This window comes from Sturnira hondurensis, unplaced genomic scaffold, assembly GCF_014824575.4.
Source record: "Sturnira hondurensis isolate 20B ecotype Veracruz unplaced genomic scaffold, ASM1482457v3 Scaffold0000780, whole genome shotgun sequence".
In the NCBI taxonomy this organism is placed as follows: Eukaryota; Metazoa; Chordata; class Mammalia; order Chiroptera; family Phyllostomidae; genus Sturnira; species Sturnira hondurensis.
The window spans coordinates 11,831,010-11,856,415 of record NW_028073411.1 but is presented as its reverse complement, the minus strand read 5'-3'; the positions used below and the strand labels follow the sequence as shown (position 1 = coordinate 11,856,415).

Sequence of the window (25,406 nt, the reverse complement as noted above, 5' to 3'; positions counted from 1 at the left end):
TTTGTTATTGACTTTATTTTGTTACTATATTTTACAGGAAGCAAACTTTCTGATATTCTTTGTTCCTTGATGTTTCTTAAATTTTTCTACTGTAGATTAGATAGAAGTTTTAAAAATTGTAAATAATTATTCAGTGAAAAAATTATGATGGATCCTGATTTAAGAGTGAGTTAACTAGGTTAATTTTTCTGGAAACTAAAGTAGATTGATAGCTTTTATTAGATGTAGCTAAGGTATGATTCTCTTATTCTCCTGAGATATCTGGTTCTTTGGATCTAAGGGTCTTTTCTACCTTTTTATGATCTTATTCTTGGGCTTTTATGAGGCATGCGTTGAGATTTGGGAGTGAGGTCAGGAATGACTGTCCTGCCCCTTGGATCTGAGCAGAGATAGGAGTTTTCAAGGTTGGTAATGACCACATTCTAAGTGGATTTTACCAGACTTTCTGTGAACCAGTTTTTTTTTTCTAATTGAGTTTGGAAATAAAGGTGAAGTGTAGAATATGAAAAAAATACTAGAAAATTTTACCAAACCAGTGGAGGCAATGCATTATTTAAAGCACACAAGAAGGAATTAATAGATCTTTTTATTTAATACTTTGTATATATATGTATTATATATATGTAAAACATACATAATATATATAACATATCATACATATCATCAATTGAATGCTTGATGTGTGTGTGTGTGTGTGTGTATCACACACACATATATATGCCAGGCACTGTTCTGAGGACTCTACATGTATGTATTAATTTATTTAACTCTCACAACTAAGAGGTAGATATTTACTCTTAATTTACAGTTAGGTGTCTGTGCAGCTTATTAAACATAATTGCTCAGTTTCAGTGCTCATAAGTGGTGAAATTTAGTAGCTATTGAGTTTGAAGTTTTAACCACTGTAAGCTAGGTAGTATGCTACCTAGCTTATTAATTGGTCTAATGTTAATTCTAACTCAATATCTTTATGATTCTAAATGGCACTTTGACACAGCAGTATAGTAGTTACCACAGGGAAGGGAGGTAGGGAGTATTAAAGGGTGTGGGGAGTCAGTATGTGGTGGCAGAGGGTGATCCGACAGTGGGTGGTGGGTCCACAGTGCACTATACCAACGATGGATCGTAGAACTGGACACTTGAAACTTATATCATCTTAGTACATGGATTTTTAAAAGGAGTTAGAAGAATGTGTGGCATCATTCTCTAGCATTTTCTCATCACTAATGAGGAATGAATTGGCATCATTAACTATGAATATCATGGCTTTAGAGATATTTTTTGTTTGTATTCATTAAAGAAAAGGAAATACTTATAGAGGAGAAAATTTATCTTGGCAAAGAAGAAAGGGCAGGATCTGATTTTAATAGGTACCTGTCTCTTGAACTTTCCACACATGTTAGGCCTTTTAACTCCCTTCAGGGCCAAGAAGTCAAAAGACTATTAGCAATAAAAGTATCTTGTTACCTGTGTCTTGGGATAAATAAAATGAATGGTGAATCTGTTACAGGACAATTATATGGCATATGAAAACTGAGAGGATTTTTTTTGGTGTGTGTTTGTTTTGTTTTGTTTTTGTTTTTGTTTTGCGGGAGTGCAGAATGGAGCAAGGCTTTAGGTTTTGTTCAGTTTACTTTTCTTTGGAAGTCTTACCTGAATCCCTGGAGATGGTTAAATACTCCTTTGCGTTTATTTGTACACACACACACACACACACACACACACATATATATCATACTGTACATAATTCTTTTCACACTTGGCAGATTTCATTGAAATTGTATACTTTTGTCTGTCTCCACTACCATATCTTAAGCAGAAACTGTATCTTATATTTGAATTCTCAGCCCCCCAACACACTATCAGTATGCAAGTCCTAGTGAATTGTTACACTGAGCAGCAACAGAGGTTGCCCCTTTCAAAGTTTTGAGTTTCATTCTCAAGTCAGAAATAACAGTAATTTACTTCATGGCCTTAAGTTCTTCACATTTGCTCATCTGCTACAAGGTGTTTAGAAATAGTAACGTTTCCACAATAACCTGTGTATTGCTCCGTGCTATTAAAACCTGGTTTAGGAAAGCTCTGCTTCCTACTTCTTTGTGTCTTGTACTTTCTGTACATATGAAGGTATCACAGCAATAGACGTGTTTCTGAGTATGGCATCTTTATTTAAGAGATCATTTAGTTAACTAATGCCATGCTGCATGAAATTGAGAGTGATAGGAAGTGGTCAGTTGTCCTTTGAAGGATGATGACATTTATTTTGTTTGTGTTGGGTCTGAAAACACAATGTGCTGTGTAGTAAAATTAGAGCTCCGATGAAGTGTGTGTGTATGTATAGGTGTGTTTTTATATCTGTATATCTATTTACTAATATGTATTTTAATGTCAAAATTGGATTATCTTTGCCTCTCTCACATTGGTAGATAATCAAATTCTTTAACTTCATAATTAAATCAAAAGTCAAAGGCCATCTGTCTTATGAGGAATGTTTGGATAGAATAATGGACCCTAGAAATGCAGAGTACTTGTTGAAGTGGTAAAGGTAATGCAGTTAGTCTCTGCTCCTTAGTAATCATGTCAAATCCACTCAGACATTTATTGGTCACTCTTCTGGTGACAATAATTTGCTGTTATAATGTCTTTTTAAAGGGACTGTGCTGAAAGTTGCTAAAATGCAATCTCACAGACATTTAATTTTTAGCAGAATTCTAAATGGATTTTAATGTGCCTTTCAAAAGGTCTATCAGAGATTTAGGCATTAGAGAAAAGTGCTATATTTTAGTGGACCAAAAACAGTGCTCATTCTCACTGTTGGCACATGTACTGCGGTCCTTACTGCACTTAGTCACTGCAGAACTCCTGAGTGCAGATGACTCCGAGGAAACACTGTGCTACTACACTCTGAAGCTTTCATATTTATCATTGGTAAACTTTGAGCAAGTTAGATTTTCAGTAACATTTGTAGTAATATATTTAAGTTAATGTTTTCATTAAGCTTCTTTACAACTATATAAAATGATAATTAAATGGCAAGTTGTCATGAATTTGTACTGCTTGTTATTTTAATGTTTGGTTGTTTTTTATTTAGGAATAGAAATTACTTTTCTTCAGATTCTATTTTTGGAGAAAGAAAATTTCAAACATTGTAATATTAAGAAATTCACAAATTCTCCGTTAGGTTTGAAAGATTAGGATACCCGCATTGTTTTTACATTTCAAAAACAAATATTCTTTATTCTATAGGGATTGTTCCCAAATCTCACTGTGCTCTTAGGGTCAAGGAACCCAGGTTAACTAGTTTTGTGTTTGACTTTCAAAGATAGTTTTACTTTATATATTTTAAGTTAAACATTACCTTTTTAGTTCTTAAGAAATATGCTATGTTCAATAATTTCCTTCTTAAGCGCCTTTTCTCTTTTCAGTTTGCAAATAGATCAGTAATCTTTAAACTTTTGTTCCTCTATTTTTAAAGGTCGATTGAGCTATCCACATCCAGGAACTGACAATCTGTTGATGTTAAATGGTAAGTTTATAAAAACATTCTTATTTTTCCAATTGGTTTACATAAAAATAATTGAATACCTTTCTCTAAACCTTCTCTCTTGTACATACATTAGTCATTTTTTTTAGTACAAAAATAAAGCTGCAACTCTTCCTGAACAGAAAGCAGAATTGGGAATTTGAGTGTATTCTGGCTGGAAAAGCAGTCATGGAAGTGTATTTGTGATAGTGTGATTTAATTGAATGACCACAGACTTTGCAGGCAATCCTGAATTTGAATATTGACTTTCCAGTTTATGACTGTGACCTTGATCAAGTAACTTTTGTGAGCTTTATTTAGTTTTCCATCTGTGAAATAGGAATAAAATCTCAAGGTTTATTAGGAGAATTAAATGAGATGTTTGCAAAGTGCATAGAATTTGTTATTATTTAGTATAGCACTTGTGTTAAGGAGGAAACTGGTGATTCTGTAAATATAGTGGTCACACTAACTTAATTTACTCTTAACTAGAAAATTTGTGATGTAAAGCTCACCAAAGTTAGAAAAAGAATTAATAAACATCCATTAAAGTTTGTTCTCTTTCCATTGGACAAACATTGTATTCAGAGAGTTGCAGGACTTGACACCTCCATGACTGGGAGTGGACATGGAGAATCAGAGTGTCCTTCACACAGCTCTTTTTAAATCAGAGCGCGGGTGATGAGCAGGAAGTAGGAAGAGGTGATGACAGAGAAACTTTAAAATATGTAATTATTAGAATAGCTTGACTCTTCTGTTTCAACTAAAGCTTTGTTGGAAAAAAAACAATGAAGTTGGGGGGCAAACAATGAAAAAAAAGGCCAATGTAAAAGCTAGACCATGTGAACTAATATTAAGTAAAGACTATAAGTAACAGAAAGATGGGAATAAACTCCTGACTACCTACCTGGGAGGTTGTCAAGATGAATAGGATTTTGAAATGAGAAAATAATGGAAGTATTAGGTAAGGTGACTTACTCATTCAGTATTTGACCATTGTGTATTGATTTGTCCACCGCATGCCTGCCTAGTGTAAGCACAAGGTTATCTATTAGAGAAGATCTTTAAGTATAGTCACAGGTAGAATTGTCAAGGTCCTAGCATTGGGGCTAGACCATGCTCTCCAGTCTGAAGCTATGTCCATGCTAGACCTCACAGCAGTCTGGTAGGCCAGGTGTATGAATTCAGTGAATCACAGTGTTTACATAGACTTTGACCAGAAAGCTACTGGAAATTACATTCCAGGACTTTATTCAACTGTTTTCCTACTGCAAAGTTAAAGACAATATATTTTTTGAGTAGCTGGTCTCTAACATCTGAATCTATGGCTAAAAATTACATTGTTTATAGTGAGTTTGCTGAAGTGAAAATTGATTGTAATTTTTCTTATTCTCATGGCTCGAATTATAAAATAATGATAGGTTTAGGTCATAATAAATTATCTATTGATCCTTACTTTAAATACTTTTCTTTTGATAAAGATCATTCACTTAAATTTTAACTTCTAAAAAATAGCAATTCAGTTGAAAATTTTGAATTTACAAATGTTTCACGTATTGTGTTAAAATTTATCTGAAGGAAAAAATCCATCTGAGGTAATCTCTTAGATCATTCACAGATATTCTTAGATTGTTAAATGCATAACAAACTAGGATAATTTAGAAGTATATTATAATCACATTAGAATATGTCAGTTATGTGTGAGCAAAGAACTTAGTTGCCAAACTAATACTTTTCTACAACTTACACTTTTGGTAACACTAAACATAACTAAACTAATTGATTTCATCAGTTGCTTAAATCCCTTGTGAGCAATCTAGATATTAGATTGAAAATGTTTCATAGTCTGACACTTTAGGGCCACGACACATACTCAGTGCAGTAAGCCATCCTGAACTTCTTCTGGTAAGGGACTGGGGAGATAAAAATTCACAAAACTAGGACATTACAATATGTTTAGGTCTGTAGAGGCAATTGGATCCAAAGAGAAAACATTTCTTTTGGTCATTTGAGATTATTGGTTAAGAGGGGAAGCAAGAATCAGAAGATTGGGTGTATTTTTATAGAATAAATATTGAAGTATTTGAATATTAAAGATTTGAAGTATTTGAATATTAAAGATTTACATATTTTTGTAGCCATTAAAATTTATGGAAAAGAAAAGTAGGCAAAGGGCACTAAAAAGTAAGGGGAAAATTTTTTTGAACTACTTTTTCACTGCCTCTAATTCAACTATGTTCTTAATATATTATCTCCCTGAGAAATGTAGAAATTAAGTGATATTAATAACAAGCCTCTGTACTTATAGTAAGTTATTATTAAATATGATTAACAGATTAAAGAAATTTTTGTGCATAGACCTGCTTCTTAAATTATTATACTTTTAGTTATCACAGATTTAACTATTGGGTAATTGATTAAATAAAGTTGTATTATTTAACCAATAAGCATAGCTAATATTGCCGACTTTGAAAATCAGTATTTGATAATACACTAGTATTGGTTTGTGGTGATTTAACAACAGTTGAGAGTGGTTGGTGTCACAGACTCTGGAGTCAGATTCTGAGTTTAAACTTGGGTTTGCTCTTTATAGCTGTGTGACCTTGGGCAGCTTACCTAACTTCACTTTGACTCAGCTTTTTGTCTAAGGGAGCATGCTGCCTGCCCTAGGGAGACTGTTGTAAGAAGTGAATGCATTCATTCATGGCTAGTATGTATCTGGAACAGCTCCTGGAAGTAAAAGTTAGTGAGGCAGAGGTTGATGATGAACAGTGACAAAAATCACTTTGAAAGAGTAAAATCATATCCTGTGAATAGATAAAGGAGTTGGCTCTGTTTACTTTGGATTATATAAAATTAGAGAAAACATAACTGGTATTTTCAACTTTGTGAAGGGTGTTACATACAGTGAACAAAGAAGGTTTGTTTTAAATTATTGCAGAAAGCCAAAACAGAACCATGTGGAAGAAGCTATGTAGGGACAAATTTGGTGTCAGTAAAGCAAAATGACAAAGGCAGTTTCCTAAGTATGGTATGCTTACCCCTATGTTGTTACCCAAAGTGACTTGATGGTACACAAATACACATTAAAATAAATGCATGGCTGTTACAATTTGAGGTCATTCTATAGAAAATACAGTACTGGTAGAAACCTGTGATGTTACCATGGTACTAGACTTGCGTTCATTTAATGAAAAAATAATATGTAAATAGTATAATTGTTAATACAAATAGACAAATATTGTAAAGGTTTTATGATCCTATCTTCCTAGTTAATTAGCATTATGGTTAAACTTTAAAATATTATTTAAGTAAGGGATGAACAGGGTAAGGGCTAAAGGTCAGGAAGTAGATCGAATTAGGTGAAACTGTGAAGTACTTCTGGCAAATATCTCATGAAGTTGGTATATAGATTTTTTTTAAATGTTACAAGAAATGCCAAAAATATATAACTGCAAGCAGGTCCTACTTCTGAATAGACCATGTCCCTGAAATCAAGTGGAAATCACTGGCGACTGCCATTATTAATTCAAATATAGATGAGTCCAACTTGAACATTCTGAGGCATCATTTTAGGCAAGTCACATTATATAAGAATGGGTATATTGTCTAAAATTCAAAGGTTAATTACTGTCTGAAGATAAAATGACAGTTTGAATGTTTACATTTCTATAAGTGTACACTTAATACACTTTATACACTATACACATACACATCTTATACACATCTATACACTTTATAAGTGTATAAATCTTACACTTTTTATTTTCAATAGTAAAAATATTACAAAACAAAACAGAAATACTCTGTTTTCCATAGTAGTATGGAAGAGTACAAAATGCTGTATCATTTAAGTATTTGTTTCTATTTGGATTATATTTCCCCCTTTACCTCTTTCTCAAGGAAAAATGGTATTTTTATTAGTACATATGGCTTTCAAAAGGAGAATAGATAGAGCAGAAGTATGGGAGGATGGTATTAGCAACCTAGTTTGAAATTTAAATTTTCAGTTATTAACCACATACAGCCATGCTTGTAATCAAGAGCGTGGTGTGCTTTTGGAAGGAAAGAAGTTCTATATATCTTTTAATTAAGAAAATTTACTCAGAAATGAAATTCTATTTCTGAAGGCGGAAACTCTAAATACACTATATTAAGACACGAACATAGGAAACTTGAGTATGCAGTCAGTTCTTTTTTTATGCTGATGAAATTGAGTGGAGTAGACAGATTTATTTTGGATCTTGAAAAGGATTATGAAGGGAGTTGGGGGCGGGAGGGATGGCATATTTCTCTCCTGGGTTTGGCTCAAGCTTTTAGAGTAAGAAATAAGAATTTCTTTACTTTCACACCAGGATAACTAACCTTTAAGTATTTCCAGCCGATTTGGTATGTTTATCTGTCACTTACTCCAGCTGCGGTAATTCAGGTACCACAGCTGAGTTAAGAGCCAATACATTCGGGCAAAAAGACCCTAAAGAGAACATTAGAAATTTTTTTTAACTCTGTGTTAGAACCTAATAATAATATGGGTAACCCAGGACCAAACTGTAAAGCCACTTGTGTAGAGAAGATCTTCAGCCATTTCTCCCAGCCTTCTTATAATCATTAAAGAAAAGATAGATATACACATAAATATATATAATACACATTTTAACACACATGTGTGTACACATACAAAAATATATATATATTTATTTACACATGCATGTATGTTGAAGAGCCAATTCCTCACTTTTGTATGAGGTATTTTTATAATGATTTATTTAAGAAACTAAAATTTTATATTTTAAATACAATTTTAACACAAAAATTATTTACTTTTTGTGTTATTATTTATATAAATCATATTCTGAATGAGTTTGGAGGGGGATATTGGTTAAAGAAGACTTTTTAAAAACATAATGAATAGTAATTTAATGATTACTGATAAAGTTATAGCAGAACATATCCCAGAAATTCACATAAAACATTTGTACGAAAGTGAGTGCACCCATTATTGTTTAGCGTGATGGCAACAGATTGGTTATTTCCATGACAGGGAATAGGAAATGTTTCACATGGTTTAGCTCCATCTGCAGTCAGTTCTATTTTTGGTAATGTAGAAACTTGGAATCTGAGAATTGTCCAAAAAATAAGCGGAATAGCTCTCTATAGGATTCTAAAATTCCTCAGGTATGACATAGATGGAGAAATTTTCTAAATAATTGTGTTCAAGCCTAGGAGTGAGATGGAAATCTAAGGTGCTGGAGCATATGTATTTATTTTCACTATTTTAGTGTTGAGTAATCTTAGCTAAGAACATGAATACTAAGATCATAAACTGATTATGGTGTCATTAATTTTCTCAGGTTAAGAATTACATGCCACTTTATGACTTCATAATTCGTAATTTGACTTCAAATTTGATGAGAATAGTTTATTTGCTCTATAAATGTTTGACCCTCTATAGCCATGAGTGAGATTCCCCAAAGCAAATTTATACTGGATTAGTATGATTAGACCACACTAGGCACAATCAGGAACCTGACTCCTAAGATTGTGCTGTGAAGTGCTTGAGGGTCTATTGATTATTTCCAGGCCTAATACGGCATTAAAGACTTAAGGGAATTCACTCTTTTATAGCCTGTTTTTAAAGCTTTATTAAAACTCCTATTTTATTGGTCTTATTTTCCACATTTGATATCCCATCTCTTTGAGACCCTGTTTCTTTTAAGGCCTTTGTAAGTCTCAGAAGACCTAGATAACAAAATTCTAAACGACACTTCCACCTCTACCCTCACCCTAAACTAATATATAGGTAGGCAAGCTCTATGTAAATTAAATCCAGAGAGTGGGACAAAAGTAGGTTTATAGTTGTTTGTATGGAAAATAGTAGAATAATTAATAAATAATAATAAAAAAATAAATTGAGTTTCATGTACTCAACTGTAAATGTACTTTGCCCCACCCTGTACACATGTATTTGTACATATACACATATGTAATTGTGTGTATATAACTATATATCCACATATAAACCACATATGTGTATACATATAGGCAATCTGTATAGGTCAAGTTAATCTGTTGAGTTTTGAAATACTTATCACTCATGGACAGGTTAAATCTGCTATAAATTTTACAGCTAAATAAAGACAGTAGAATGGCAGATTGGAAGATATGCAAATGAAATTATTTTCTATAAAAGACTCTGATGTGAGCCTTACATTTTTGACTTCTTGAACAGTAAATGACTAAGAGAACTGACTGGTTCCTTTATCCCCTTTTTTATATGGGGATATCCCCTTTTATAAGGGAACTAATGGCTATATTCTTAACTTGTAGACATACTTATTTACTATTAAAACCTTAGTATAAAATTTAAAATATATTTTTGAAAACTTCAAAGTAGACTATATTTAATGAGATGAAATGTTTTGTTTTGGTCTTTAAGTTTCATACTTTTAGGGAGACATTTCTGACAACTTTTAATATACATTTTTATTTGAGATTTATTGAGTATCAGTTTTTCTCAGGTTTAAAACACTATGAAGTGAGAAAAGATGTGAAATTTAACACTCATTTTTGGCTTACTGCCTTGGTTTTATATATTAATTCCAGGGTACAAGTACTCATTGTGTACTCAGATTTGGGGGGAGGAGTTATTTAAAAACAAGCTGTGAATTTTAGCAAGCTGGTAGTTTCGTTATGAAAAATACATTGCAGTATCTTTTCTTCACAAGGAATTATATAAACTGCTAGTAACAGATTAAAATGCCTTACTGCTCTATACTTTACAGTATTTAATATACCTCGTATTCTGGGATGATGCTAATAAAACTTGTATCCAAACCCCTATTATCCCAAAGGTAGACACACAAGCACTTTAGATACCGGTTATAAAATGTACTAAAAGAATAGAAAGCATTATTAGCTGTAGTATTACCATTAATAAGTTCTTCAACTAAGCAAGTCTGAATATGGATTGAATTCACTATGTCTTCTGGTACTTTTTCCATGCAGGGTTTGGTATAATGTGAACTGGATGTGAATAACTTTGTTAGACTACATGTGCTATATCACATTATAATATATAGAAAATAAGGGTTGAATTCAAGTTGTTCCCACTCATCTGAAAAATTATTTGTGATGCTATTTAAGTGTAAAGTGTTACATATTCCTATCCTTACCTGATGAAACAAATATTTATTCATGAATTTTAACATGAATGAGAATAAATTGTATATTTCCTATTAATTTCACAGTTTTTATACAGTTCAGATGAGATATGAAATAAAGTGCTCTGTAAGTGGTAAAACACCATGCACATGTCATATATTGACATTATTATAGCTCTGAAAACAAAGTAGCACTAGTTTCCAGATGCCCACATAGCTTTTCATGTCACAAATATTTGTGTATGTGGGCTTATTTTTAGTTCTGACATTTTACAATTTGTCCTTTGTTTACATGCAGCAAGGAGTTATGGGAGAAGACGAGGTAATTCATTTCTGTTTGCTATGGTATAATTGTTTCTAATTGGGTTTTACTGATTAATGTTATATTAATTATCACAGATTGCTTATGAAATGTCTGAAAACTCACAGAATCGTGTTTTGATTTTTGAACACTTATTGTCAACGTTTTGAATCCTAAATCTCTTAACCTTTAAAGAACATTTCATACTAATATGGCTATTTAATAAAATTATCCTTTTTAAACTGCCCAGATTTTAACTATTTTTAAAGTTACTTTTTACCTTTTAAAATAGAACTGTCATTTATAGTTTGCTTAAGAAATATTTTAATAAATACTAGTGAAAGTGACATGTTTTCGTAATCTCTAAATCTATAACTGATTGTCTTATGGTATATTATTTTTGTATCTAGTTTATTAGTTTTATGTTTGACCCAGTTGAAAACAACAAGTTAACATTGATATATAGAAATAGTATTGCTAATATTTCTGTTTTCTCAGAATGTAGTCCTCCCCCCCTCCACTAAAACACACACACATTCCTCACACACACTCTTTTTCTCTTCCTCACAATAGTCTTACCTTCAGGGTTCTTATTATCTTAAGAAAAAAGCTGGGACTGAGTGATGCTGGACTATTAAACTTTCTAGGAAAGCAGCTGACATCTTCTTTGGCTTAAACTTTGTCTCTTATTTTACGTGCAAAATGTAAGAGGTAGAAAGGTCAATGGTATGAGAAGAAGCAAAAGTAACTTTATACTACTAGATTGTTCTTAAATGAGTGATAATTGTGATATTTATATAGTTGTTATAAGTGTCAAACTAAATAGGAAGTGTATCCCTTAGCCCCTAAAACCTCCCTTGAGCCATGGAGGGTAGACAGTGACAATAGTGACTTTTTGTAAAGGTTAACACGTTTGTGCTAGTGCTTTGTTTTCTTTTTATCTGGTCCTAAGTTCATGTACTTTGCATTCGCCACCACTGAAGACAGAAACTGGTATTTTGTATTCTTAAGTAATATTTTTAGTTTTCTAAGTAAAAAGAGCTATAGAAAACTTAAAACTTTCTAAAGATTGTTACTAGCAACTGAAAGGAGAGGGAAAGTTTAGAATTTTAGGATCTGTCTTCAGATCTATGGACTATCTCATTTCTATCTCATTTCTGTGATGTTTTAATGTGGAGCTTCAATTCTCATGGGGGGAAAACCCCACTTACCAAGCCATGATTTTAAGGTACTTCTGAAACTACAGAGTAATTTAGGATTTTTCTTATACGCTTTTCATCTATTAACCTTAGCAATTTATGTTTAATCTAATCTGCCATTCTCCAGTGTAAATGTCATGATCTAGGAAGTTCTTAGGAGGAAGTTAACAGAGTGTCACATTACTTATCTTCTTTCATCTAAGTTCTGTAATAGTAGACTATGATTATAATACTAGATAGGAGCTTGCTACCACTCTTATATACCTCCATCTTCTGGGAGCCGTAAAGATTTTCTCTGTTTCGGAGCTGCCCCCCAGAATTGGGAAAAAGAAGACTCTCGCAGGATTTTAACTTGACCTTCTTTGGGACAGAACTAACAGCTGTCACACTTAGTTGGCTGAATTTTCCTCTCAAATTATGTGGCATTAGTAATTTTTTTAGTTGATACTCTGTGAATAGTAGGTGTCTGCTTTTACATTTTTGATTTTTATGTGGTCAAATGAAAAGTATAACCATTAGAAATAATATTGAGAGATTTTATTTGAACTTGAAAATATTTCAACTGTAAATAATAAAACATTTTTTAAGAATATACCAAACCAGTAACACAGAAAGGTCTAGAAGTAAACTGGTTCTCTTATTATTTTTTTACTCATTTCCCCCTTTCTATTTAGTTTGTATACCTTATTCATTCTCTGTGAGAAAAGGACAAATTGTTGGAGCAAGATATTTTACCTGACAAGTGTACCTTATAGTTTCATTCTAAGTTATTTGGAGAAACATGCTTGAGCAGTGATTCTGTTTGAATAAACAGGTGATATCTAAGAGAGATCAGTCCTGGAACCAGTTCTTTTGCTTTGTTTTTTTTTTTATTCTTGCATATTAAATAAAAATAACACTGGTGGGTTATCTACCCTAATAGAAAGACTGCTAGGCCTTATAAAATGGGAGGCATATTCCTATTTATGCTTAATTGATATGTTTTATATCTTTATTTTTAGAACAACTTTAGTAAATAAAAGAAGAGGATAATACATTGAGATCAAGGAATAATGCTTAGTTTCAGGCTATAAATTGACTAATTTGTGCACATGTTTTCATTTTCTCTCCTGCTTCTCCCCATTTTTGTGTTGGGAATTGCCTTTATTGGGCTTCCAGAATAAAGTTAAAATATGCCAAGTCAAGGATATTTAGGTGTATTAGCATAACCACCACAGTCAGAGTTAGAATCTTATTGTAATCTGAGTTATAACTAATCTCATTACATTATATTAATTATTTTCTATTTGCAACTTTTCTTATTGCAAAACTTTGATTTGCCTTCACTTGTATGCATATTAAGTATGTCAACACACATGGATGTGTTGAATAGTTTTGCATTTATAAAGATATAAAATCTGTAACTTAAAAACAAACTTTCCACAAAGAAATCTACAGGCCTAGATGGCTTTACTGGTGAAAGAAGCAGACTTTTAAAGAACGAAAAACAGCAACTTCATAGAACTGCTCAGTTCTGTATTTATTTATTTATTTATTCAGCTCTGTATCTATTTAGTTCTACGTATATATGTATACCCATTGTGTGTGTATATTCTTGTGCCAATTTTAAAGGTTATTTGTTTAAGCAGTTTATTTCTACTAGTTGTTGAATTTATTAGCATAAAGTTGTTTATAATATTCCCATTTTTAGCCTTTTATTGCTCGTAGATTCTATATTGAGGTCCCCTTTTTCATACCTAGTATTGGTGATTTGAGTTTTTTTTTTCTTTGTGATAAAAAAAGATATATCAGTTTTGTAGTTTTCAAAGAGCCAACTTTTGACTTTATTTTTTTTCCCCATGTGATTTTTTAAAAATTTATTTAATTATTTTTCAAGTAAAGTTTTCTATTACTCCCATCCCATCCCACCCCCCATGTTCCCCCCTCCCTCCCATTTACACCCTTCTCAGTTGTTGTCCATGTATCCTTTATATATGTTCCTCTAAATCCCTCCCCTATTTCCCCTGAAGTTCCCTCCCCTCTCCCCTCTGGTCACTGTCAGCCTGTTCTCTATTTCAGTGTCTTTGGTTATATTTTGCTTGCTTGTTTGTTTTGTTGTTTAGCTTCCTGTTAAAGGTGAGATCATATGGTATTTGCCCTTCATCACCTGGCTTATTTCACTCAGCATAATGCTTTCCAGTTCCATCCATATTGTTGCAAAAGGGTAGGAGCTCCTTCTTCCTTTCTGTGGCATAGAATTCTATTGTGTATATGTACCATAGTTTTTTGATCCATTCATTTACTGATGGGTACCTAGGTCGCTTCCAACTCTTGGCTATTGTAAATTGTGCTGCTATGAACATTGGGGTGCATATGTTCTTTGGGATTGGTGTTTTAGGGTTCTTAGGATACAATCCNGGTATAATTGACATAATTGAGGAACCATCCTCACCTAAAATAGTAAGACTTAATGTAAGTCAGGTGATTTAATATATGTATACATTGTGAAAAGTTGTCCCCATTTGGCTAACACACCTGTCACGTTACATGTTCATGTTTGTGTGTGTGTGAGAACACTTAAGTTCTATTCTTTTAGCAAATTCCTAATATACAAGACAGTGTTATCAGCTATAGTTAGCATGTTTTACCTTAGATCCTCAAACCTAATTCATCTTCTAGCTGAAAATGCATCCTATTACCAGCCTGTCTCTACTTTCCCCACCCCCAGGTCTCTGGCAATCACTTTCCTACTCTCTATGTCTTTCGTATGACTTAAATTTTTCTAAATTCTGCATATGCAATATTTGTCTTTCTCTATGTGGCTTATTTCACTTAGCATAATGGCCTTGAGCAAATGGCGGGATTTCCTTCTTTCTCATGGCTGAATAATTTCCACTATATATGTACAGTGGAATTACATATATTTTCCATCATATATACAGAGAGAAGAATCAAGAAGCATGATGCCTCCAGCTTTGTTCTTCTTTCCAGGACTTCTTTGGCTATCAGAGGTCTTTTGTGGTTTCATAAAAATTGTAGGCTTGTGTATCTATTTCTACAAAAAATGCCATTGGGGTTTTGATAGGGATTGTACTGAATCTCTAGATTGGCTTAGGACATCTTAAAATATCAGTTCTTCCACTGACTGAGCATAGAATAGCTTTTTGTTTAGTTGTGTCTTTTCCCTTTTCTCTTCATCAATGTCTTACCATTTTCAGTGTACACATCTTTCACCTCTTTGGTTAAATTTGTTCCTGGGTATTCTATTATTCTGATGCAATAGTAAATGGAATGTTTTTTTTTTTAATTCTATTTCTGATAGTTCATTGCTAGTATATAGAAAGTCAACAGATTTTTGTATATTGATTTTGTACCCTGCAACTTTACTGAATTTGTTTACTAGTTCTAAAATTTTTTTAGTGGAGTCTTTAATGTTTTCTATATATAATATCATGTCTCCTGAAAATAGAGACAGTCTCACTTCTTCCTTTCTGATGTGAATGCCTTTTATTTCCTTTTCTTGCCTGATCGCTGAGGCTAGAACTTCCAATACTATGTTAAATAGAAGTGGTGATAGTGGGCAACCTTGTCTTGTTCCTGATCTTAGTGGAAAAGCTTTTAGTTTTTGCCCATTGAGTATGATGTTGGCTGTAGGTCTTTCATATATGGCCTTTATTATATTGAAGAATGTTCCCTCTATTCTCATTTTTCTGAGTACCTTTATCATAAATGGTTGTTGTCCCTTATCAAAAGCTTTTTCCGCATCTATTGATATGACCATGTGGTTTTTGTCTTTGCTTTTGTTTATGTGGTGTATTACATTTACTGCTTTGCCAATATTGAACCATCCTTGCATCCCTGGGATGAATCCCACTTGGTCATGGTGTATGATCTTTTTAATGTATTGTTGGATGCAATTTGCCAATATTTTGTTGAGGATTTTAGCATCTATGTTCATCAGCAATATTGGCCTGAAGTTTTCTTTGTTGTGTCTCTTTCTGGTTTTGGAATTAGGATGATGCTGGCTTCATAAAAAGAGTTTGGGAATTTCCCATCATTTTGGATTTTTTGGAATCGTCTGTGAAGAATAGGGGTTAGCTCTTCCTTAAATGCTTTGTAGAATTCTCCTGTGAAACCATCTGGTCCAGGGCTTTTGTGTGATGGGAGTTTTTTTATTACTGCTTCAATTTCATCTGCTGTTACTGGTCTGTTCAGGCTTTCTACTTCTTCATTGAGTTTTGGAAGATTAAATTTCTCTAGAAATATGTCCATTTCACCTAGGGTTTCAAATTTCTTTTCCTTCCTTTCCTTAAAGCAGTCCTTTTAGTATTTCTTGTAGAGTTGGTTTGATGGAGGCATATTCTTTTAGACTTCTTTTGTCTTGGAAGCTCTTTTTTTGGCCTTCTATCTTGATTGAGAGCTTTGCTGGGCAAAGTAGCCTTGGTTGTAGTCCTCTGGTTTTCATTACTTGACATATTTCTTGCCATTCTATTCTTGCTTGGAGTGTTTCCATTGAGAAGTCAGTAGCTAACCTTATTGGAACTCCCTTGTATGTTACTTCCTTTTTCTCCCTTGCTGCCTTTAAGATTCTCTCTTTGCCTTGGAATTTTGCCATTTTAATGATGATGTGTCTTGAAGTGGGCCTCTTTGGGTTCCTCTTGAATGGGACTCTCTGTGATTCCTGGGTTCGTGTAACTTTTTCTCTCATCAAATTAGGAAAATTTTCCATCATTAATCTTTCAAGTAAGTTCTCTATTCCTTGTTCTTCTTCTTCTCCTTCTGGTATTCCTATTATTCGGATATTATTACGTTTCATATTGTCTTGCATTTCTCTTAATCCCTCTTCATTCTTTTTGAGCCTCTTTTCCCTTTCTTGCTCTTTCTGGGAGATTCTTTCTACTGTGTCCTCCAAGTCGCTGGTCCGATCTTCTGCCTCATCGATCCTGCTTTTCATTCCTTCTACTGTGTTCTTCAGTTCCAAAATTGTATTCTTCATTTCCTCTTGGCCTTTGCCAATAGTTTCTGTTTCCTTTTTCATGTTGATATAGTTTGCGGAGAGTTCATTGTAGCTCCCCTCTAGTTTCTGGTAGCTCATTGTGAGCTCTTTGAATTTCCTGATAAGTAGTGCTTTGAATTCAATATCTGATGGCTGACTTGCCTCTCTTTCATCTAACATTATTTCTGAGACTTCCACCTTTTCTTTCATTTGGGCATTGTTTCTTTGTCTTCCCATTGTTTATGAGACTCTTCTTGTTAGCCGCAGCTTCTTAAATTGATCTGTTCTGACTCCTGAGTTTATAGTGTGAACTTCTGTGGTAGGATACCTGTGAAATTCAGTGGTGCAGTCTCCTGCAGGTATCTTGATGTTCTCCGCTTCCACCTACTCCTCTTTTTGTGTGTGTGTGATCACTTGGAGGGGGAGGCAAAATGGTTTATGACAGCAGGAGAGTATTTATGGTATTTATAGTCACAGAGGTGCCGGGCTCCCGATGAGTCCTCTGTGGCAGATGCCCCGACGCTGGGCGCAGACGGAAGCCTCTGGGACCCGACTGCTGTGGCAGCAGTGGCTCCGAGGTCTTTATGCGCCGGCCACGGGCTGCCGTCCCGCCGCTGCTACCCTTGACTTTACTCTGGGGTGCCTGGCTCCCGATAAGTCCTCCCTGACAGGCGCCCCTGTCGCTGGGCACAGATGGAAGGAAGCCTCTGGGCTCCGGGGTCTTTATGCTCCGGCCAATGGCTGCCAGCGGCCTGGCCGCCTCCGGCCTTACTCGTGTCCCTGAGACGCCACCGACCTGTAGCTGTCTGGTCTGTCACTATCTCTGGTCTCTTATTTTCATAAATGCTGGGGAATTGTTGGTTGGGGAATTGATTGTGCTGTTCCTCAGCAGATCTGCCAGGATTTTCTCCCAGGGGTACGAGAACTGGAGTCGCTCCGTCCTACTCCGCCGCCATTTTTTCTGACCACTTGATGGACAGTCCTTGACTTTATTGATTATCTTTCTGTTGGTCTGTTTGGGGTTTTTTACTTATTTATTTATTTATTTATTTTATCCTACTTTATGTTTTTAATTTGCTGTTTTTTATCTTTTTTATGGCATAGACTAGGATTATTCAAACATTTCTGGTTGTCTAGTATGCATTTAAAACTATAAATTTTCCTCTAAGTATGGAAATTTTCCTGTAAGTGTATAGCTTTTGCTACATCCCACAGATTTTATATTGTGTTTTTATTATCATCCAGTTTCACTCTTTTGGGGTGTACGAACCTAAAAAAACACCCTAGTTTCAGAGCAAAAAAGAAGAAAGAGAATTTAATTTTAGTTGAAAACCATTGTAAATATTCTAGTCCAAATCAGATTTTTTTAAATAGTTTTTTATTTAATTCTTGTTCAAGTACATCTTTCTGTCTTATATTCCCAACCCTGCCCACCCCCCGCCCCATGCTCCCCACCTCCCTCCCATTTCCGCCCCCCACCTTAGTTATTGTCCATGTGTCCTTTATACTTGTTCATGTGAGTCCATCCCCTTTTCCCCTATGATTCTCTCCCCTCTCCCCTCTGGACCCTGTCAGCCTTTTCCGTATTTGAATGTCATTGGTCATATTTTGCTTGCTTGTTCCAAATCAGATTTTAACCAAATTCTACTTCTCTCAGCTCATATGATTTTACCACCTTTGTTGCCAGTAATTTTCATGCACTAAGTGTATGTGTGTATAATTCTCAGAATGTATGTTTGAAGTATACTATACATGGAAAATGTAATTATTTACTGGTTCCCCTTTTATAATGAATTTAATTTGGGTTAAAGGAAAGGATAATTGGCAAGGTAAAAAGTAATATTTTTGTTGGTGGCATTTACTCAGTTAACTTCTCTTTTAAATAATTCTATAGCTTTTACGTATTCTAAAAAGAAAGTGGTCCTTTTTTAGCAGTGAAGATTCTGGTTAGTATGGCGAGTGTGTGGTATATTCTCAGCCTTTTAGTATGTCCTTTGCTCAGCTGAACTTTGGTTAATAGATTGTAGATGTTTGCTATTTTACTAACATAATATTTTAGTTATTATAGTTAGTAGTATGGAATAATTATAAATGTAGTTATAATATAATTATACTTAACAATATTAGAGTTAACACTAATAGTTTGTCATTCTGAGTAACCTGTATTACCTGTCATTGCTCGTATTGCAATTTCCTTAGCCACTGCATTCATGGACCCTAAATATTTATAACCTGCACTTCTTTCTCATGATAAAAATCTGTTAGACTTTATTGTGTTTATGGGACTGCTAAATTTGTATGTTTGTTAGAACACCTTAAAGTGAAAAAAATTCTAAAGTATTGGCATATCTGAAAGAACTGTAAATTTGAGTCTATCACTTTTTTAATCAAAAACAAGTAGGTATGTTGTTTTTCCACCTCATATTATTTGTTTTTTAAATATAAAATTATTTATTTATGAACCAGTTACTCACAATTAATATTGTTTTTAATAGATCTTGATGAGGTTCATTTTATTCAGTAAAAGTATTATTTTGAAGAGGTTTCTGTCCATTGACCACAAAGAAGATTGACATTTGTTTATTAGTCCTTATTTCTTATAGCAAAGGAATTGGGAAAATAAAATTAATATTTACAAAGCGCTCAGTACACGAGTATCTTTCAGAATAACTTACGAAAATTAAGTTTGAATTCGTGGAATAATTCTTATTTCTTATATTCAGTATGAATTTTGTCCTTGTTTTATGACTTATAAACTTCAAATTATTATTTCCAACATCTGGCTAGCTATAGTTCACAAACAAACCTGTAACCCCTTCTTTGTCCCCCCAACCCCAGTACTCTGCAGGCTGACATATTTCAGACTGTCCTTGTTTATATCACTTGCATCGTTGTGTGTCATATTTGTCAAGATGATAATGATATTTATATTGAATATCTTATTCATGTATTAAGGCACATGCCATTTATTATATATATTGTCTCCTTATCGAAAAACAAAATCTTTCACTCCACTTCAATGGAAAAACAACCTGTCTACATTGTTTTTTCCCTTGTTTAATGAATTTCTGAAGAATCATCATTTGATATGTATCTGTACTTTACAAAGCTCTACATGCATTGTGATTCCCTTCTGTTTATTAAAACTGATACTTTAAAAGATCATACATGTTCTCAAACACAGTTATCATTTTTTAAAATCATTATCTTAACATCTCATATTGTTACTTTATTGTTCTTTTTTGTGTTACTACATTATTTTTCTTTGGCACTCTGTCACAATAATATTTTGGCTTTACTCTTACTTTTCTTAGCAATTCTTAATCTCCTTGAGTGTTCTGTTTCTTTTTTGTAAATTTTCCAAAGAAATTTTGGAAAATTGTCGTCATCATTTTTCTCTGGAGTTTTTATCTGTGATATTTCCAAGAACCTTAAACAATCAACCTCTGCTGAGTTGACTCCTTTTAGGGGGGACACAAAAAATTGGAATTATTTTCTGGAGGGTAGCAGGCCCCTTGGAATACAGGCTTCCCCAGCTAGGTGAGTGTTCCAGGAACCCATCTGTATCACTTTACCAGTTGGTGTTGTGAGAGGCAGTGTTCAACGTCAGTGAATTTTTTTGTAAGACTCTTTCAGTGTGTTTGTCCCTTTCACAATGAGTGATTTACGAGCACACCTGCCCACACCAGGCAGAGTGTTCAGCAGTTTTTGATGAAAAACGGCAACACTCCTGTGCCCCACCTTCCCTATTCACCTGATCTCACCCCAGTGACTTTTTTGTCTGTTTTGTTTCTCTGGATGAAAAAAGTCTTCAAAGAGAAATGTTTTCCAGTGTTCAATAGAGGTTGAAACAAAAATCGCAAAAGCACTAGAAGGCATTGAAATTAGCAAGTTCAAAAACTTTTGAGCAAAGGAAATAAAACGTTTTGTTAGGTTTGTGCATCAAATGAAGAGTACTTTGAAGGTGACTGAAGTTTAAACATGTAAGAGTAAATATTCAAATTCTAATAAATAAATTCCAGGGCTTTTTGGCCCCCCCTCAAATATGACTGATTTCCTTTCTCCACTTCATTTTCAGCCTTCATATATTTACTTTTTTCCCCCGGTTTTTTTAATTTTAATTGTTGTTCGAGTATAGTTTTCCACATTCTATCAGCTTGTGAAACTTCACATATCCAAAGCACAGCACTTCCTACACCAGTTTCTGGTCTTTACTGTTTTTATGTTTAGTCAGTGGTTCTTACTATTCATGTATTATAATCTCCTTTTGGTTCTTTCTTTCCATTATTTTTCTCTTGTTTTGTTTCTCATATACAGTATTTTTTCCTACTGTAGTCACCCCTGCCATCCATCCATTCTGGATTTTTTGAAGGACTTCTGACCTGCTCATTTCCACGTACCTTAACCATACTTGCTAAGTCTTCTTAAAACACGAGAAGAATGTCATTAGCTTGTTTGAACCCCTGTATTGTTATTTTCTTCACACACTAAATAAAATGCCCTTTAGCCTGGCTTTTAAGACAGAGTGCTCTGACTAACCTCAGAGTGCTTTTCTAGCTTGACTACTCTCTCTCTTAAATAAATTTATTTTCCTACTTTCTCTTAGGAATGTATCACCTTCATTTATTAAGCCATTGAATTTGTCATTACTCTGTGTGTGCTTTAATATATCATTTTCTAATATCTGAAATTCAAGTCAAATTTGTTATGTTTTAGGTCGTTCTTCCCTCTTTCCTATTGATGATGGCTTGCTGGATGATGGTCATAATGATCAAGTTGGTGTTTTAAACTCACCCACATGTTACTCAGCTCATCAAAACGGAGAACGAATAGAACGCTTCTCTCGAAAAGTTTTTGTTGGTGGTCTTCCTCCAGATATTGATGAAGGTAAGTTGATGATTTGGACTTATAAAAAAAACTGAAATATAAGGTGAATGGAGTAAAGAATTTTGTACCTCTAGAGATTTTCAGTTAGAATAGACATCCATCTCTGTTTAAATATTTTAACTATTTTGTCACCTGCTGAAATGTAGAGGCAGTTAAACAGAAAACTTTTTTAAAGTTTATTTCTTTACATTATGTTATAATGCATATTGCTATGGTGAGTACTTCCTTAATAAATAGGATTTTCATACCCTAGATGATATTCCACTTATATTTTTAAGGATAGAACCTATTTTATGTGGAAAATCTACTGTTCTCTTTCACAACTAATAGATGAGTCACTGATTCAATAAACTGGGAGATTATTCTGCATATTAATCAGTTTAGTAAAGTTCCCATGGGATAAAATTACCTAGAACATATATTGGATTTGGCCTATATATGTTTCAGTGAAATTGCCTGGCATGTGTCAGATGCAGTAAGTATTTATGAGTATTATAGATTTTCACATGTTGTTTTAGCATTCTTTTTTTGTCTCCAAAACCTTACTTAGCAAGCAATAGTGGATCTCTATTTAACTTAGCATAATGTTAGCATGTTTTTCAAGCCAGTGATATTTAAGATTTGCTTTTCTATATGCATTGTTATCCATACAGTTTTATGTAAAGTTTTAAAAATCATACTGAGTTGATTATTCTGGCCAATGTGCTACTTAAAAATGACTTTAGTTGGACAAAATAGCTATTTTTATGTATAAGTTTAATAAGAATATCAAATATGCTTCAGAGTTTATATTGTAACTTTGGCTATTTGGTACTTTTAAATATTAGATCTTTGAAGTAATAAAATATGGAATTTTTAGAATGAATCATTAAATCTAACTTCTATGCATATTACTGTACTTTCTTAAGATGAAATAACTGCTAGCTTCAGAAGATTTGGACCTTTGGTAGTAGATTGGCCTCATAAGGCAGAAAGCAAGTCCTATTTTCCACCAAAAGGTAAGGGTTTTTATTATTAATTTTTGCTGGAGAATTAATTATATATAAGCAAAAGAGACAATATCAATTACTTCATCTTTTCTTTTTTTAAATTCATTATGACTGTTTCTTTATCTAAAAGTTAACAGTGTGATTTGTAGAGGCTGGTAATATGTATCGGGTGAGGCAGAGAAGTCAAGAGACCTAGTCTAGACTTGCTATACTTTTTCTATAAGGTTTTGATGATGATTTTAAAGATTCAAATGTTTCAGTACTTTTTGTGTGTAAAGTGCCTTTTTAAATTTTTTTAATTATATTTTATTAATTAGGCTATTACAGTTATCCTGATTTTTCCCCCTTTGCCCTCCTTCACCCAGCATCCCCTAGTCCCTCAGGCAATCCCCCCACCATTGTTCATGTCCATGGGTCATGGTATAAGTTTTTTGGCTACTTCATTTCCTATACTATACATTCCCATGGCTATTCTGTAACTACCTATTGATACTTCTTAATTCCCTCACTTCTTCCCCTATTACCCCACACCCCCTTCTCATCTGACAGCCATCAAAATGCTCTCCATATCCATGATCCTATGTGTTCTGGTTTGCTTAGTTTGTTTTTAGACTGAATTGTTGATAGATTTGTAGTTATCACCATTTTATTGTTCAAAGTTTTGATCATCATCTTTTTCTTAAATAAGTCCCCATAACAGTTTATACAGTGATGGTTTGGTGATGATAAACTCCTTTAGTTTTTTCTTGTCTGGGAAGCTTTTTATCTGCTCTTTGATTCTAAAAGAGAGCTTTGCTGGGTAGAGCAATCTTGGGTGTAGGTCCCTGCTTTTTGTGACTTTGAATATTTCCTGCCAGTCCCTTCTAGCCTGCAAAGTTTCTTTTGAGAAATGAGATGACAGTCTTAGGGGATGCTTTTCTGTTGCTTGTTTTAAGATTCTCTCTTCATCTAACCTTTAGCATGTTAATTATGATTTGTCTTGGTTTGGTCCTCTTTGAGTCCAATTGTTTGGGACTTTCTATGCTTCCTCGACTTACGTGTCTATTTCCTTCACCAAAATAAAGAAGTTTTCTTTATTTTTTCAAACAGATTTCCAATTTTCTTCTCTTTCTCGTCTTCTGGCACCCCTATGATGAGAATGTTGGACCTCTTTAAGTTGTCCCAGAGGCTGCTTATACTACCCTTATTTTTTTTTATTCTTTTTTCTTCTTATTGTTCTGATTGGTTGTTTTTTGCTTCCTTATATTCCAAATCATTGATTTGATACTCGGCTTCATCCACTCTACTGTTGTTTCCCTGTAAATGGTTCTTTATTCCAATTAGTGTACCCTTCATTTCTGATTGGATATATTTTATGCTGCTGAAGTCCTCACTAAGTTCTTTGAGCATCCTTAAACCAGTGTTTTGAACTCTGCATCTAAAAGATTGCTTATCTCCATTTTGTTTAGTTCTTTTTCTGTAGTTTTGATCTGCTCTTTCATTCGGCCTGTGTTTGTCTCTTCATTTTGGCAGCCTCCCTACATTTGTTTCTATGTATTATGTACAGCTGCTTTGACTCCATGTCTTGGTAGTGTTGCCTAATGTAGTAAGTGTCCCATAGGACCCAGTGGCATAGCCCCTGCAATTACCCAAGCTAGGCACTCAAGGTGCCCCCTCCGTATGGGCTAAGTACACCCTTCTCTTGTAGTTGAGCCTTGTTGGCAGATCAAGGGGAGGGATTTACCCTTGATCTGCCAGTCAGCTGGAAGGATTGGCTGTGACCACTGACCACAAAACTCCACCTTCTGTGGAGAACTAACTGTGCAGGGACAGGGCGGTGGTGCTCTACCATGGTCTTTAGCCGTCCACTGGGTGCATTGGCCCTGGGGTTTCCTGGGTGGTACAGGCCAGGGTCACCCCACACCTGCGCTTTGGCAGGGGACCAACCTGCCTGAGCTATAAAGCAATTTGAGATGGCTGCTACTTGTGCTGGGCTTATAGGTTCCCAGGCAAAGCCGCGCTGTGAAACAAGGCTGGCTGCTGCTAGTGCTGGGCCAGGGCTCACTGAGGCCCCTGTCGCTTGTTTCAGAGGATTTAGGAAGTTTTCAGCATGAGCCAAGACTAGCCATTCATATGGAAAAGCTCCTTGTGTGGACTGATAAGTTGGGTAGGGAGCTGTTTCTGAGGATCTCCAAGTGGGGGTCAAACAGGGCTAGCCAGGTTGATGGAGTCTCAGGTATGGCACCAGCTTGCTGGCTCTGTGGGGGAAGGATTTAGAAAAAGGGCAATGGCCTATGTTTGCCTCGATGCCAGACCCTTCCGTTTCTCCCAGTGTGCCACTGGTGCCTTTCAAGCTGCTACCCCCACGCTGGAGCTCAGGGGGAGTGCATGTG

At 34.4% G+C, this 25,406-nt stretch overlaps 1 protein-coding gene across 7 annotated transcripts in view; it reads left to right on the top strand.

Moving 5' to 3' along the window:
- The window catches only part of CPEB2 (cytoplasmic polyadenylation element binding protein 2), a 64,781-nt gene that overhangs the window by 22,704 nt on the left and 16,671 nt on the right, over positions 1-25,406 (top strand). For 4 of the 7 annotated variants that reach the window (XM_037045683.1, XM_037045660.1, XM_037045679.1 and 1 more), the window contains 4 exons: positions 3,476-3,526; positions 10,982-11,005; positions 21,875-22,045; positions 22,954-23,043. In XM_037045683.1, the coding sequence (XP_036901578.1) occupies positions 3,476-3,526; positions 10,982-11,005; positions 21,875-22,045; positions 22,954-23,043 (336 nt within the window). The remainder of the gene's footprint in view (positions 1-3,475; positions 3,527-10,981; positions 11,006-21,874; positions 22,046-22,953; positions 23,044-25,406) is intronic. The other 3 variants (XM_037045701.1, XM_037045669.1, XM_037045693.1) reach the window with 1 other exon arrangement.